The sequence below is a fragment of the Lithobates pipiens genome, unplaced genomic scaffold (assembly GCF_037356315.1).
Source record: "Lithobates pipiens isolate NorthernLeopardFrog02 unplaced genomic scaffold, aLitPip1_a1.2 Scaffold_13, whole genome shotgun sequence".
Taxonomy (NCBI): Eukaryota; Metazoa; Chordata; class Amphibia; order Anura; family Ranidae; genus Lithobates; species Lithobates pipiens.
In genome coordinates, this window is record NW_027507718.1 from 162,316,137 (window position 1) to 162,332,727 (window position 16,591).

General features: G+C 46.3%; 1 protein-coding gene across 4 annotated transcripts in view; it reads right to left on the reverse strand.

Annotated features, from left to right (window-relative positions):
* CHAF1A (chromatin assembly factor 1 subunit A) overlaps window positions 1–16,591 on the reverse strand; it is a 623,099-nt gene that overhangs the window by 337,637 nt on the left and 268,871 nt on the right. For all 4 annotated transcript variants that reach the window (XM_077475776.1, XM_077475775.1, XM_077475778.1 and 1 more), the window contains one exon: window positions 4,896–5,113. In XM_077475776.1, the coding sequence (XP_077331902.1) occupies window positions 4,896–5,113 (218 nt within the window). The remainder of the gene's footprint in view (window positions 1–4,895; window positions 5,114–16,591) is intronic.

Here is a 16,591-nt window from a genome sequence, read left to right on the forward strand (position 1 = left end):
CCCGACTGGTTGGCTCACCTGGATCTGCAGATCCAGGGACAACTGAGATTTCTCCCAATTTGTCAATATCTCCTTCTGCATGACTCTGGTGTGGAACTGGGCAGAAGGTACTGCCTCAAAGGAGGACACCATGAGTCCCAGCACTTGCATGCAAAAGCAGAACGACGACCACTTGCGGTTCATCAGTAGACTGACCGCAGACCTGAGAGTCAGCAATTTGTCCAAGGGGAGAAAAACCCTTGCTTCCCTGGAGTCCAACAGCAACCCCAGGCACTCCAGAAACTGAGTTGGTACTACCACTGACTTCTTTCGGTTCAACAGCAACCCAAATTCTTGCAGGGTCTGCATGGTGATCGCCACATCCTCCTCTAATTCTGAGGCGGAAGATGCTCTCAGGAGGAGATCGTCTAGGTAACCCACGATCGCGATACCGCACAGCAACGCCAATACTGGAGCCAGTACTTTGATAAAGACTCGGGGGGACAGTTGCCAGGCCAAAAGGAAGAGCCACAAACTGGTAATGGGCTTCCCCTACTGCCAAATGCAGAAATTTTTGATGCTGAAGGCAAATGGGTATGTGCAGGTAAGCATCCTGGATGTCTAAGGACGCCAGGAAGTCCCCTTGATGGAGTGCAGCGACAACTGAGCTAACCGATTCCATTCTGAACCTCTGCACCTTTACAAAGTGATTGAGGGCTTTTTAGTCCAAGAGTGGACGTACCCCTTCCTTCTTCGGAACAACAAACAGATTGGAGTAGAATCCCTGGAAGCGTTTCTGATTCCGGAACTGGTACAACCACCCCCTAGTTCAGAAAGTCCCTTACTGCCCTCAACAGGGCCTCCCTGCGAACACGGGTATGCTGGAGGGGAAGAATCTGTTTGGCGGCCAAGAGAGAAACTATCTTGTAGCCTGTGGAAATCAGATCGCAGACCCATTGGAAGGATAACCGGGGAGGTCCATCGGGCTGCAAAATCCCGAAGACGACCCCCCCCACCCAATAAGTGGGTGGGGGCAAACCTTGATGCGGTAGCACATTTGGTAGCAGGCTTTCGGTTCCAGGGACGCTTCTGACCGTCTGTCGGGCTGGGGGCGTTTTGCCAAAGCACCGGGCGGACGAAAAAGCCGCTTGTGAGCGGAAAAGGAGGGCCCTTGCCTGCGGTGCAGCTCCTTAGCCTTCCTGGCCTGTGGAAGTAGAGAACTCTTACCACCAGTGGCATTCTTAATAATGTCATCCAACGAGGCTCCAAAGAGTCGCTCGCCAAGGAAGGGAAGACCCGTCAGGGCTTTCTTGGATGCCTGGTAAGCAGACCAGCATTTCAGCCAAATAAGGCGCCTCAGCACCACAGCTGACACTGAAGCCTTGGATAACAGAGGGAGAGTATCCAGGGCAGCGTCAAACATACTTAAGGCCTTGCACTAGTTGGTCTGCTAGCTCCACGCAGACAGGGGAGGCGTTCTGTTCTCCCAATTCGCAATGCAAAATTTTTTTCCACTCAGTCAGTGTCTACGACACCAGTGCGGATGCCAGTACAGGTCGCACGGCTGACCCTACAACAGTAAACAAGGAACGAGCCGGGACCGGTACATCAGCAGAGGGATCCGCTGGCTCCTGGATCTTCAGGGCATCACGTACAGCTGTGAGGAGTGCGCCAACAAGCACTTTGTCACGCCCGAACCCGGAGGGGAATCATCCTCACTGTGCGAATGGTCCTGGTCAGCACATGTCTGATAAGTCAGAGCAGGGGTCACCAGCCGCAGCAGGGCCCCGAGTACTCATCAGAGCTTGCCCCAGAGGACCGGGGGGGGGGGGGGGGGCGGGGGGCCTCTTACATGCACGTTTCCTTCCACGTGCCGCCTCTATCTTAACATAGGAGTCAAGGACCGCCATCAGGGTGTCCATGCATACCGCAATAAACCGCAGGTGACCCGGTTGCTATAGCCTGGATTTTGCGGGAAGAAACACCAGTTTCTGAAGCCATGCTGACCCTAGCCTGTCTGCCACCTGCAAGGGAACTTAGGACAGTGAAGGTCCCACCCTCCTGCTGCCGCTGCATGGGGGGTACTTAGCGCTAGGCTCACCACCCTGGGGCATTCTGCGAATGCCACTAGCAGTGCCTGTAGTCCCTAGGAGGTTCCCAGTTGCAGAGAGGAGAAAAACTGTCAGCAGCAGCTGCTTATAACAGCGGTGAAACATTCTGCAGAGCCAGCTTCAGCATCCAGTAAGGAGCCATCCAGCGTCCTGCACACACAGTGGACACAGGAAACAGCAAGTGAGAGCACATGTAATGCTGCCACAAGAGAACTGCAGCGAAAATAGCATTCAGGATTCAAGAAATGGCCGCCAATGAAACTAAATAGGAGATCCTAAAGAAGATGGCTGCTGAAGTGCACCAGGGGAATACAGGCATTCCCACATCTAAGATAGCTGCCGGACATCGCCATGCGGTGACAGAACAAAAGTAGAAAGGTGCCACCTGCTACAACCTCCACAAACACTTTTTGGGACCTCCCAGACCGTGAGAAGGACCAACGCTAGCCGCAAAGAGCCCCCACAGGTAAGAAACCAGCGAACCCACACACACACACACCTCCCACAGCCACCCCCCTCAGAGGGGGGAAGGAAGGGGTGATAGGGACTTGGGAGAGAACATAGCGAGGTGAGGTAGCCCCCGAATCGACCCCCCAGGGAATGCCCAGCTGCTCACCCCGCCGAGGCAGGGAGAGCCGTACTTACCAGTCCTGAAGAGCTGGGAGACATTCCATCACAGACCTACTCCTGTGCAGTTACAGGGTAGCTTTTGGCTGGTATACTGTGATCCAGACAGCAGTAGCCTGGTCATATGTATACCCCAGAGCATTGAAGCTCACCGACCACCTCTGGAGCTGAGGCATGTCGTGGCCTGCCGAGCCTTAGCTGCGGCCTGCTCACGTTCGATGGCCGGACTGGGGAGACTACAAGGATATCATTAACCAGCCTTTCACCCAGCTGGCAGTTGATAGAATATCCCAGGATCGTTCATCTTGCACAAAAAACATCAAACCTGCAGCAAAAACATGGACCGAGCGGGCCCGCAGGTTTCCTAGGTCATTCTCTTTACTAGGCAAAATAAAAAAACTGAAGCTGCTGGGAGCAGTGAGGAGGGTTGATAGCACAGGGTACGCCCTCCTGGGGCAGGATTAAAAGTTCTGTGTACCAATTTTGCCTAGTTCTCTTAATGGCAGGCTATACAACCCATTTAGTTACAGAGAGGGGCTGTGTCGGTCAGTGAATATAAGAGAAATATTTATTGCATTTAGCATATGTTAAACATATATTTTACAGATACTGTGAAACAGAATAACAGCCTTCTGCCATATTATGTTGTTCTTCTTTAGACAGTTTATTGTTGGGACAGACTATGTCAGTCATTGATTGTCTCTCCCTAAGCTTTCAGCCCGCTGCATGTGCAAAACTGTATGTTCTATATCTGTGGCTGTCTACATACTCCAGTACTATACACTATACCACACTGTGTTCCAGAAACACAGACTAGTCTACATTGCTCGATTGCTGTGATCTGCTGTAGACCAGACTGTAGACTAGTCTGTGTTCCGGGATGTCTCCGTTCATACCCGGGGGCCGGAAAAGTGTGGTCAACTGTATGACTATGTATGTAACCTGCAGCTACATACATACACTTATCGCACATGCAGCCGCTGACACCTTAGGTAGAGAGAGAACTCAATTACGAGTTCTGATTTAAGTTGAAAATTAATAAAGTCTAAGACTTTAGTCATTTTATTTTTTATATTTATTATGTTTTTTATGTTTTTTATTTTGTTGTCATGGTTCAATGTGCACTGACTGCAGTCTGCACTGCAGGATATGCTGTAGTAACTAATTTATCATTTTGTATTTTATTAGATTTTTTTTTTTTATCTTCTGTGTCCACTGTCCAATTTATTTGGGTTGCTTACTATAATGAATAATAAGACAATTTTATCTAAATACTTTAATATATATCTATCTATCTCTAAAGCCATTTTCGGTTTCGGTGCCGTTTCGGTTTCCGTTTTTGGCATGCTGTATTTTTTATTTTCGGTATCGGTTTCAGTACCAAAAAACCCTTTGGTGCACCCCTAGCTGCAGTGGATATGTGATGAATTCCTTGTTAGAAACCAGAGTATAAGAGAAAAAAAAGAAGCACCCAGAGTTAAAGAAAAAAAAAAAAATTCTCTAAAGAAACCAAGCTTTTCTCACACACAAAGGTCAATCACATAGGTTGACCAGCAAAAACTAAGGCTTCGAGCTGGAGAGATTACACAATGGGATGTCTCTACAGCCCTTTTTGCCTGTGTCAAACTGACTGAAGTTAGCTGAATATATCCCAGTGAAAAATGTAGCTTCCATCAATGAAGTACAATCTTGAAGTAGACTCAGAACTTTTCATACCACTCGTCTTTTATTCATTGACCACTTTGACGATAAAAGCAATAGCACAGCTTCTTTAAATGGAGGGAGATTGGAAAGGGCGTGAAAAGGCGACACTCTTTATGAGTGCCTATGACAGGTCCTTCAAATTGTAACCACCAGAAGATTTTGAGATGCAGTAGGGGTTCCCCCCTACAAAGGACTGTGGATTTCAACCAAACCCACAATCAGCAGTATACTTGACAATTTAAATTTACAAAGTACCTTACCTTGAGCTGATTTAGTTTAAAATGTTTTGACAAAACTAAGATTTTCGGGTGAGCAATAGCCAGATGAAGTAAAATGTTTTTTGTGAAAAATGTTTGACATCACAAATTTCTCAAATTTTTTTAACAAAAAGAAAAACTGCTTATTCTTTAGATTCTCTATGAAAATACCAAGTGCAGATAACATTTTATCAGAAAATGCATAGCTTTTTCATACCTTATCTGAGGCAGTTTGAGGATGACCGTTCGTCCCATCATACGTGGCTTTCGGGTTTTTAACTCCAACAAAAAATTAATTTCTGAAGTTTGCTCTTTGATGTGCTTGCCTAGCTGCTCAGAATGTTCTGCTTCAAATTCAACGCGACACAAAGGAGCAACAGCCATATTCTTTTTGATTTCAAAAGGTGCAAACTTTCCACATGATTGGGCAAATGTCTGATTAGAGAAAAACAAACAATTAGGGAGACCTAGACTAAAAACACACTTCTTTTAATAGAGATTCACCGAATGGAAATCTTAGTGCTGAAAGCGAAAATTTAAGATGCATGTGCCCGAAATCGAAAACTACAGTTTTTAAACATGATATACAATTTGTATTCAACTTTTTAATTAAGATCATGAATTTAAATGAATATGAATTTATTGTTCGATATTATGGGCACCTTTAGCGCAAGAAAAGCTCAAGAAAAATGCATCCCTTTAAAAATTTTATGTATGTCTTTACACTGGTCCGTTGTGCTTTTGTGCAGTTATAAATTTTGCTTGCTGTATTTTTGGTCAGTTAGAATAACTGCACCAAAAATTCACCTCTCCATTGAAAACGCAGCAAGAACGCATCAACATTGCACCCATGTTACATTTTTGATGAAGTTTTTGAGTCACATTGACCTATGAAAAAAACACACCATAACCACAGTAAAATTGCGGCAAAAGCACATACTTTTATAATCGGCAAAATGTTGAAAACACAATTTTCGACCGATATGTTTAAGCCACCAAAATTTGGTTGCATCGGTAATAGATTAAGAAGTTGAAATGCTCAGGAGAGATCCTTAGGAGTAGGTTCACATATGTGTAGGCAATGCATCCAGATTTGTGCAAGCACGTCACAAGTACAGAAGCCAATTTGAAAGAATTGCTGTAACCGCCAGAAAAAGTCCAACCTTTTTTTTAACCAAAAAAAAGTTGTGCTAGAAAGCACTATGTGGTTTCACACATGCAAAGCCGTACCACGTTTACCTATGCATGGGAGTGCCATTAGGAATTAGCAGCACCCCCACATGACTGTTAAAGAGCACTTGTTCCTGACACACACATTAATATATTTTTTATATTAATGTGATCAAGGGGTGATCAGGGGGTTAAACCTTTATTGGGTAAAATACAGCGGGTGCCCTGACGCTATAAAAAATAGCTAAACTGAGTCACCCGTGACACTTTATATTGTGATCACAGATGACAAGAGGTAATCAAGGAGTTAAACCTTTATGGGGGGGGGTAGGGGGGTCCCTAGACCTATCTGTGCCTAAGACCAATTACCCCAACAATGATTTTTGTCACTAATGACACTAGTACAGCAATCAAAAGAAAATATGATTGCTGTACTGGGTGACAGCGACAGGTGGTGAAGGGGTTAACTGGGGGGGGGGGGGGGTGAAATTGTGTGCCTACGTGACCTGGTGTCAGTGTAGTGTTGTGTAACTGTGCTGTTTGATGCTTTCTCCTCTCAGTCTGGAACAAGAAGACTGACGCATGTAGAGATGACATAACTTCCCATGTCAGTGTTTACAGTTAGACAGGGAAAGGATATCATTCGTCAGGAGCGATCACCAGGTCCAGGCCAGAAATCTTTGTCCTGGGCCTGGAGATTTATCAGTTTGACAGGGAGGGGGGTTGCACACGGATCATCATACAGCTACGCGATTTCATACAGCCGGGCCAACCTGCCGGAGTATAACTGTGGCAACTGGTCCAGAACTGGTTAAAGTGGTTGTATACCCAAATTATTAACTTTTACCTACAGGGCCTACCTATAAGGCTTACCTGTAGGTAAAATAAATATCTACTAAACCTGTACGGTTTAGGAGATATTCACTGTCAGCTGCGCATGTGTTGTGAATGCCTGGCTAAAGGTCCGGTAGATGCTGCCAGACCTTGCCTTGAAGAAAACTCCTGTGCGCATGCGCAGGAGTGATGTCATCGCGGCTCCAGCCACTCAGCGCCAGAGGTGCGAACCCGGAAGACACGCCATGGGCAAAAAGGTCAGCTCCCTCCACGTGAACCGGGTGAGATACCAAAGCCTCGTTCTAAGGTAAGTATTACATAACGAGCTAGTATGAGCTGCATACTAGTTCATTGTGCCCTTGCCTTACAGGTCTTGTTTTTTGCAATATTTTTTTTTCTTTTTACAGATCCCTGTATCACACATGTGATGCTGATGCAGAGAGCTCACCTGTTGTGCTACTGTATTCTGACAGTGGGCGCTTCTGTTGGACAAACCAACCAAATCTTGGTACTTGTATGAGACAACCCTCAGCTTTTTTTTTTGCACACCAAGTGGTGTCAGCCCTCCGAATGTTCTCCTAAACTTAATCAGTCCTACACTTGGATCGCTACAGCATAAAAAGGTCAAACAAAATAGAACAAAAACTAGGAGGGCTAAACAGCCTTTGAGGTAATGCAGGAAGTTTGCAAAGAGGAAAGGACGGCTTTAAATCTCTAAAGAAAAGATTTTTCTTATTTTTTTATTTTTTTTATAATTCAATGCCACCAACAAAATGAATCCAATGATAAATTTAACAGAGCAAAAAGGAGTAAACGAGAAATTAAATGTTAGGTTTACACTTTAGACTTTAAATGCCAAAATGGATAGAAAGTAAAAAATCTCATGCGCTGCCAAATAGCAATTAGAGACAGTAGAGCTGCTGTAAATGCCTCAATGTGTTCGCCCCCAATTAATACAAAACATAATTATGGTGCACTGCTCAAACTTAAATATCCAAATGTACAGCAGGCAAAAACAGTAAACCTACAGGGGGCATTAGCCCCCGGCGTGTAAACAAAATAGAATGCGACACTTCAAGTACTACAAATGAGATCAAAATATTAATTTTAAAAGAAAAAAAAAACACTACACTTAGTGCAATATACACTGCATACATATGCCTATAAATAAATGGATCAAAAACTGACAGTAGACATCCTCCAGAGGTGTAGACACCAAGAATAAATTTGTATAGTGGAAAACACCTGTAATTCCCCAAGCTGGTGAGCAGTGCACTGGCTTTTAGTGTCTTCCTAGTACTCGAGAAAAACGTGGTTAACCACTTGCCGCCTGCCCTATAGGGAATTGACGGTGGCAAAGTGGTTGCATAATCCTGATCGGACGTCATATGACGTGATTAGGATTATGAGCCGCTGTGCGCCCCGGCAACTACGATCTCGGTAAAGAGTCTCCGACGGAGACTCTTTACCACGTGATCAGCCGTGTCCAATCACGGCTGATCACAGTGTAAATAGGAAGAGCTGGTGATCGGCTTTTCCACACTGTGAGACGCGAGTAGAGGAGAGCCGATCGGCTGCTCCTCTGACGGGGGGGGGGGGGGGGGTCTGTGCTGATCGATTATCAGCACAGCCCCCCCGAGGATGCCCACACTGGACCACCAGGGATGCCACCAGACCACCAGGGATGCCCAACAAAAGGTAATCCTCCCTAGACCACCAGGGATGCCAGTCAGTGCCCATAATGGATGCCAATCAGTGCCCACAATGGGCATCACTGATTGGCATGCATTATTGTTTGGCACTGATTGGCATCCATTAGTACAGTATAACAATACAATGCCGCCTATGAGTGCCCATCCGTGCCGCCCATCCATACCAATCTATGCCGCCCATCCATGCCACCTATCAGTGCCCATCAGTGTACATGTACGCGCTTGTGCCTGCCGGTGCCATTGTAAGGACGTACATTGGCAATACGGCGGTCTTTAAGTGGTTAATAGTTTGTTATAAAATTCTGCAAACAGGTCATTTTTCTCCTTCATTGAAATGCGCTAATGAGACGGCACTGGTGGGCACTGATGGGCTGCACTGGTGGGCACTGATAGGCAAATAAGGCGGCACTTATGGGCACTGATGGGTGGCACTAAGGGGCACTGATAGGTACCACTGATAGATGGGACTGATGGGCACTGGTAGATGACACTGATGGGCATGGATATGTGGCACTGAGGTGCAGCAATGTTGAGGCAGATTGTGGGCACTGATAAGTGGCACTGTGGGCACTGATGTATGGCACTGCTGGGTGGCATTATGGGCACTGCTGGGTGGCACTTTAATTTTCTGGGGGTTACTGGCAGGGGGCAGGTGGGCACTGATACACTGGCCGTGATCGGGACTAATGTCCCGATCATGGCCGCCGATCGGCTTTTTTTTTCTCGAGGAGGAAAAATAGCCGATTACCGGCTCTGTTTTGTCACATGATCAGCTGTCATTGGCTGACAGCTGATCACGTGGTAAGGGGTCGGGATCGACCCCTTGCTCGGATCGGTGATCAGACGAGTCTCATTGACTCGCCGATCACAGAGGCCGCTCGTGCATGGGACGATATCAATAGACGTAGTCCCGGCAAAGGAGGTCCGCGCTGTAGCCGTCATTTGGCTATAGCGCGGATCTCAAGAGGTTAAACAGCCGCCTGCAAAATCTTGCGAACAAAGCATGCATCCGAAGATGCGCTCACTTCAACCTTGTAAACTTTAGTCAACGTGTGAACAGACAATCAGGTCGCCACTTTACACACCTGGGAAACAGACGCTTGATGTCGGAAAGCCCAGGAGGTACTAATTGCCCTGGTAGTATGTGCCGTTACAAGAAAGGGGGATGCCCGCCCCCTTATGGCATAAGTCTGAACCACAATCTGTCTGATCCACTGAAAAATAGTGGCCGACAAGACCGCCAGGCCCTTCTTCAGACCAGCCACTGATACAAACGAGTTTGAACTCCGAAAAGGGGCTGTAGCAGAGCCCGAATCACGTCCACAGAATGCAAAGCAACATTTTTGGGATGCGACGGCACATAAGGACAGAAGCACAATGCCCTTTAGATGAAAAGCAGAAACAACTTTTTTTTTTTTTAAAAAAAACGAAGGCTGCGGACGCAGCACCGCCTTATCCTTCTGGAGGATCAAGTAGGGAGACTTGCAAGACAAGGCCGCCAACTCAAACTCTCCTGGCAGATGTAATAGCCAATAGAAATCTACTCAGAGTATCAATAAGGGAATCTCCCCAATGTTCTCAAACGGCGGTTTCTAAAGTACAGAGGGTACCAGATTTAAATCCTGAGAGTTGGACGAAAACCTTCATGTGGCAACAGATTTGCTTCCAGGCTTGTGAAACCAGGGACTGGGAACACCGGCACAGTGGTGTAGTGGTTAGCACTCTCACCTAGCAGTAAGAAGGGTTGCTGGTTTGAATCCCAATCATGACACTACCTGCTTGGAGTTTGCATGTTCTCCCTGTGCCTGCATGGGTTTCCTCTAGGTACTCTTGTTTCCTCCCACACTCCAAAGACATGCAGGTAGGTTAATTGGCTTCTGTCCCAAATTGGCCCTAGTATATGAATGGGGACCTTTGATTGTGGGCTCGAGGGTAGGAACCAATGTGAGTGTGCAATGTACAGCGATAGGGACAATTGTAGACACTCACTCAGGTTGAACTGGATGGACTAATGTCTTTATTCAACCTTACTATTAGGGCTGAAACAACTAATCGATTAATCGACAACTAATCGATTATGAAATTAATCGATTACTATTTTCATAATCTATTAATCGGCCAGTAACATAATGGGGTTAAAAAAACAAAAATTAGCCGTTTATAGTACAAAAATAGCAAATAATCGCTACTGTAAATATCACTTTCACAGTTCTACAGTTAAAAAAAATAAAAATTAACTCCTTACAGTAGTGATTATCTGCTTTTTGTTGTAGTATTAAGGGCTACTTTTTGTTTTTTTTTTAACCCCTCTAAACGTCTTAGAACTGGTTCACTTCTATGTGTTTTTTGCAGAAACTCACTACAGTTGATTTACATGGTTTCCTATGTGACACGTTCACAGCTATGCTTTTTTCAGCCTCTGTTGTGTATTTGGAAACGGTCAGGGACTATTTAACGCAAAACAATGCAACAATTTTTTGGTTCAATGTACTTCAATGAAGAAGCTGCAGAAATGCATAATGGGTTTTACAGCAATTTGTGTTTTTTAAACTGTCAACAAATTGGCCAAAAAAATGCAAACACTCAAATGACAGCAAATTCGCATGCGCAAAAATCAAAACAAACAGCAAAAAGCAGAAACAGAACCATGCAAACTGCATACCAAGCCTTATGCTGGCCACATGGATCAATTTTCAGAGGAAAAATTCTTTGTATATTTGCTGAAAGAATGTTTTGAAATTTTCACTTGTTTTTAACATTCTGTTTTTAAAATGAATATAATTTCTGAAGGAAAACCACATACACTGTCTGAAAATTCCTTTCACTAAGCAGTTTTCTATTTCCAAATTTTCCCATCACTGTGGTTGAAAATGAACATCAATTTGACCCCCCACTAACGATTAGAAAATTGAAAAAACTTTCTTAAAATTAAATGTTTTTTTTGTGGGAAGATCTCCTCTAATAGTATATACAGTATCTCTCTTCTGACTGTTCTCAGAGTGGATTAGAGATTTTGCTCTCTAACCATATAGTTGGTTATTTATATTTACCACTGCATAGATATATTTAAGAATAAATTGCTTTTTTTTAACGTTACATATTAACTATTAACTAAATTATACACGCTTTTTTTTTTTTTTTTTTTAAAGGTTATTAACCGATTAATCGAAACAATCTGGCAACTAATTGATTATGAAAAAAATCGTTATTTGCAGCCCTACTATGTAACTATGCTTACCTGCCAACCCAAGGTGGACAAAAAAAAACAGTTTCTGAGTGGAAAATGAGGGCCTTTACCTACGGCGTGGCTACTTACCCTTTCTGGATTGTGGTCCATAGACCAGCATTTAAGCCAAATCAGGCGACATAGCACCACAGCTGATACTGAGGCTCTAGAAAACAAAGGGGCCGTACCTAGGGCCGCATCACAGACATATTTTAGGCCCTGCACCAACTGGTCTGGCAGTTCCACGCAGACCGGGGGAAACCAGTCGCTTCTCCAACTCGCGGTGCAAAAACTGCCCATTCAGTAAGCATCTGTGACACCAGGGCCGTGGCTAACACAGGCGCAATGCTGAACCCACGACAATAAACATGGACCAGGCAACCACCCCGGCCCTTCTGTCAGCCGGGTCCTTGAAGGCAAGAGTCCCTTCCACCGGAATCGTGGTTACCTTTATTCAACCTGGATACCGGGGGTCAACGAGTGAAGGAGATGTCCATTTTTTCAGGACACTCTCCTCAAAGGGAGGACACACCGCCATCCGTTTCGGGACTGCAAAAGGCCCGCTGCGGGCTTCCCCACTCCTTGTAAATAAGCTTATCAAAATAAGTTAGGTAGGGAAACACCTTAAGCAGGTCAGGCCAGCTTGTGGGACCCAAAAGGGTCAGACACCTCTGTAGATGCCCCCGCCGTGTCCTCCACCTTTAGGGTATCCTGCACCGCTGTGATAAGTGCTCCTACTAGCGCTTTTGCCTGCGCTGACCTGGACACAGTCACCCTCGCTGTCCAAACGGTCCTGTTCCACATCCTCTGACACGTCAGAACAGGGACCACCTGTTACAACGGGGCCGGGTCTGAATCAGCTTTCCCCAGAAGAGGGTGGGGGTGAGGGAGCGCTTTTTACCCCCCTTGCGCCTGCACGCCGTTTCCACCCTGGCAACAAAGGACTGCGGGACCGCTGACAAACCGTCCATGGGCACCGCAGGTGCAGGCGAGCCGACTGCAATAGGGATGTCTGGGGAGGAAGAGCCAGCATCTGACTTCATGCTGACCCACTCTCGCCTGTCACCGCTTAGGGACCCAAGGCCAGCCACAACAAAATCCCACCCTCCTAGCTGCCACAGACTGATGAGCCCCCCCACCGCCAAACTCGCCACCCTGACCCAGGTACTGCACTTTCCTGCCGCTGTCCACTCTCCCCTGTGCAAGCCACAAGGTGTTCTGTGTTAGTTTCGCGCTGTTACAGACTGAAACGGCCACCCAGCGCTTGAGCTAAAAGCTGGGGCTACTAGAAAATGGCAAAAAACTGAGCGCTGGGAAAATGGCTGCCGGACTTCAAGACAATGGCCGCAGTTAAGAAAACTGACTGCGGCTACAAGAAAATTACCGCAGCCCCAGGAAAATGGCCAGGGTGGAAAGACCCCATATGACAAACACAGACTGCAAAAAACGGCCTGAAAACAGGGAGAAAATAAGCAGACCACCAACTGCCCAGCACAGCCCCCTGTCAGGACTCAGACTGCCCGGGCAGGTAGACACACCGCACCCCTTGTGCACCCATTGTGCCTAGTCCCACAGCTGTCCATAGCATGGGGAGGAGGCGAAAGGACAGGTAGAGAAGAAAGGGAGAGAGAGACACTAGTCGACCTCCCAGGGAATGCTCACCGGCTGACCCTGGACCAGACGGGGCATGTCGTAGACGACTCAGCATGTAGCTAGGGTCTGCTCTTGCTCGATGGCCAGTCTGCCCAGCCTGTCACCCAGCCCAGCTGTTCATTGTAGATCAGAGGAATCAAAAAGCAGAAGAAAAAAAAAAAAAATCAGAGGACCAATGGTCCCCACAGAGAGCCAGGTCCTTCTACACTAGACAAAAAGAAACCGAGCTACTGGAAGCAGAGTGAGGAATTATAGCCAGTAGGACCACCCCCTTGGCGGTACTGTGCAGTTTTGCCTTTTTACATGGTCTGATCTGTAAACCGCTCAAAAAGAAAGTAAGCTCTTCCATAGTGCAGCAGTTTATTGAAATAATAAACACATTAAAAAGTCACTCACGAGTGTCTAAGACATCAGAATCAAAGGAGTCCCAAGATGGCAGACTTCCAGTGCAGACAGGACATGACATCACCCACTTTCGTTCCATCACCACGAATCACGTTGCTTCATCAGGGATAAGGACGCCGGGTGATAGCAAAACTTAAATACTCTGAAATTGCTATGGAAACAGATACGCCCACAGCTGCCAAAATAATGGATACCGTTAATGGGCAGACAAGCCGTCAGAGCACAATTAGAGATCGTCAGAAACCACGAAACAGACATAAGTACAGTTCTCAGACAGGCCAAAACGTCAGGGAGCCAGAGATGAGTGTAGAAAAACAGCAAGCAGGATATGAAGCCAGAAGGAATGTAAGCCAAGCTGACCAAGGCAAAGGCAGAGATCATCTGGGATGGATGGCTTAAGTAGGCAGGACTGACAAGCAGGATATCAACAGTCAAGTCAGTGTGGAGAGATAGGAACTGGCAATTTGCCGACAGCTGAGCAGCCAGCACAAAGGAAGGGCTGAGACCAGCCCTTACAGTAGCCCCTCAACGACCCTTCCCCCTTGGCGGACCACCAGGCTTGAGGGGAAAACCTCTATGGAGATTACAGAGGAGGACAGGGCCATGTACGTATGAGAATGAGACCCAAGAGCGTTCCTCTGGACCATCATAAAAAAATCATCATAATTCATGCAACACTCAGCAAAGGAGTCGTCAATCCAGGAGAGCCCCTCTCTCTCCATCTCCCCCCCAAACAGAAAAGATTGATTTATACTCTCTAGTGGAGGGCAGAGGTCAATATTCAAACATTATGTTGAAGCAGAGTAAGATTGACCTATCGGTTATCTGCAGATTTTCTATAGTCAGATGGAAAAGAGTCCTCCATCTATGCTGAACTGTGTGGATGGAATAACCTTCCTACTGGCCCAAGCTTCCATATCTTGCTAGTCGGCCCCACTGGCTCTAAATACCTGAACATTCTGATTGGGTGCAGGTATTGTTTAGGTTGAAATCCAGTGGTGGCGACTAGCAAGACACTGAAGCTTGGCCCAGTGGGAGATTCCTCCATCCACACAGATTCGCATACATGGAGAAATCAGTTGCACTTTTTTTTCATCTAACCATAGAAAATCTGCAGATAATCTATATGTGTATGGCCAGCTTAACCTCAACAATGGTGCCACTTGACACTAAACCAGCTGCCAATGGTCATATTAGTGTTTTGCAATCCAGATAGCAGAGCCTTTGATTAAAAAAGTAACCACCTTCTTAGAAACAACCCAGTGTCACAAGTTGAAACAGAACCGTGTGTGTGTGTGTGTGTGTGTGTGTGTGTGTGTGTGTGTGTGTGTGTGTGTGTGTGTGTGTGTGTGTGTGTGTGTGTGTGTATGTGTATGTATCAGGTTAAATTACAATGCATTTTTTTAACAATCAATATGTACTGTAGTCATACATGTAATTGACAAGGATTTGGCACCAGTCTGTTATGGTTAAAAGGTGATGTTTAATTCCATAAATCTGTCAATCACAATATATTTGGTTAGGTAGCGATTTCTTATAGCCAGCAAGGTACACAAAAGGGGGACAGCAAAAAGGCCAGCAATCGCCATATTATATTAACATGAAATATGTTAAATCACATTTCATAATAACACTAGACCGCATATTTTGATGATGACACCTTTACCATGATCACAGATGGGCGGGTGAGAATCAGGGCAGTTAGCTCCCATATTTGGAGCCAACCAATCATAAGATGGTAAACATGAAGTGAGAAAGGAAAGAAGGCAGATAATTTGAGAGAGGGCCACAGACCCACACACTGACATGCACTCTGGACGAACACAAATTTGGTAATAAGCGACCAGTCCCTATCTCGCTGGACATTGCTGCTAAGATGAAATTAGCAAACTGATTTCATTCTGAACCTCTGTACTTTTACAAAGTAATTGAGGGCTTTTAGGTCCAAGATTTTAGTGTCCAAAAAGGAAGGGGTATGGCCAAACAGATTGGAGTAGAACCCCTGGAAGCAATCAGTCTTCAGAACAGGTACCCCGTGACTCAGCAGGTCTCTTACCGCCCCCATTAGGGCCTCCCGACAAGACAGGAGTATGGGTATGCTGGAGGGGAAGAATCTGATTGGTGGCCAAGAGGAACCATCTTGCAGCCGGAGGAAAACAGATCGCAGACCCATTGGTCGGACAGCCGAGGCCCAACGGACTGCAAACTCCCGAAGGTAACCTCCCACCCAAGCAGTGGGCAGAGGCAAACCTTCATGCGGTAGCACTTTGCTTGCGGTTCCAGGGACATTTTTGTCCGTCAGAGGTCGTCCTGTGGGGCTGGGGACGTTTAGCCGAAAACCCGGGTGGATGAAAAAGCCATTTGTGAGCAGAAAATTAGGGCTCTTGCCTACGGCGTGGCTCCATAGCCTTCCTGGCCTGTGCTAGAGTAGTGTACTCTTACCACCTGTGGCATTTTTAATAATGTCCACCAATGAGGCTCCAAAGAGCCACTCGCCAAGGAAGGGTAGATCTGTCAGGGCTTTTTTAGATGCCTGGTCAGCCGACCAGCATTTTAGCCAAATCAGGCGCCTCAGCACCACTGCTGACACTGAAGACCTGGATAACAGAGGGAGAGTATCCAGGGCCGCGTCACAAATGTACTTAAGGCCTTGCACTAACTGGTCTGCTAGTTCCACGCAGACAGAAGACTGTTGCTTCCCCAATTCGCGGTGCAAAAGTTTTGCCCACTCAGTGTTTGTGACACAAGTGCGGATGCTACTACTGGTCACATTGCTGACCACACAACCGTAAACAAGAATGTGCCACTGCCTCGGCCTTCCTGTCTGTGGGGTCCTTAAAAAGGCAGGGGTCGCCACTACTAGGGTCGTGGTTACTTTGTTTAACCTGGATACTGGGGGGACCACGACAGGAG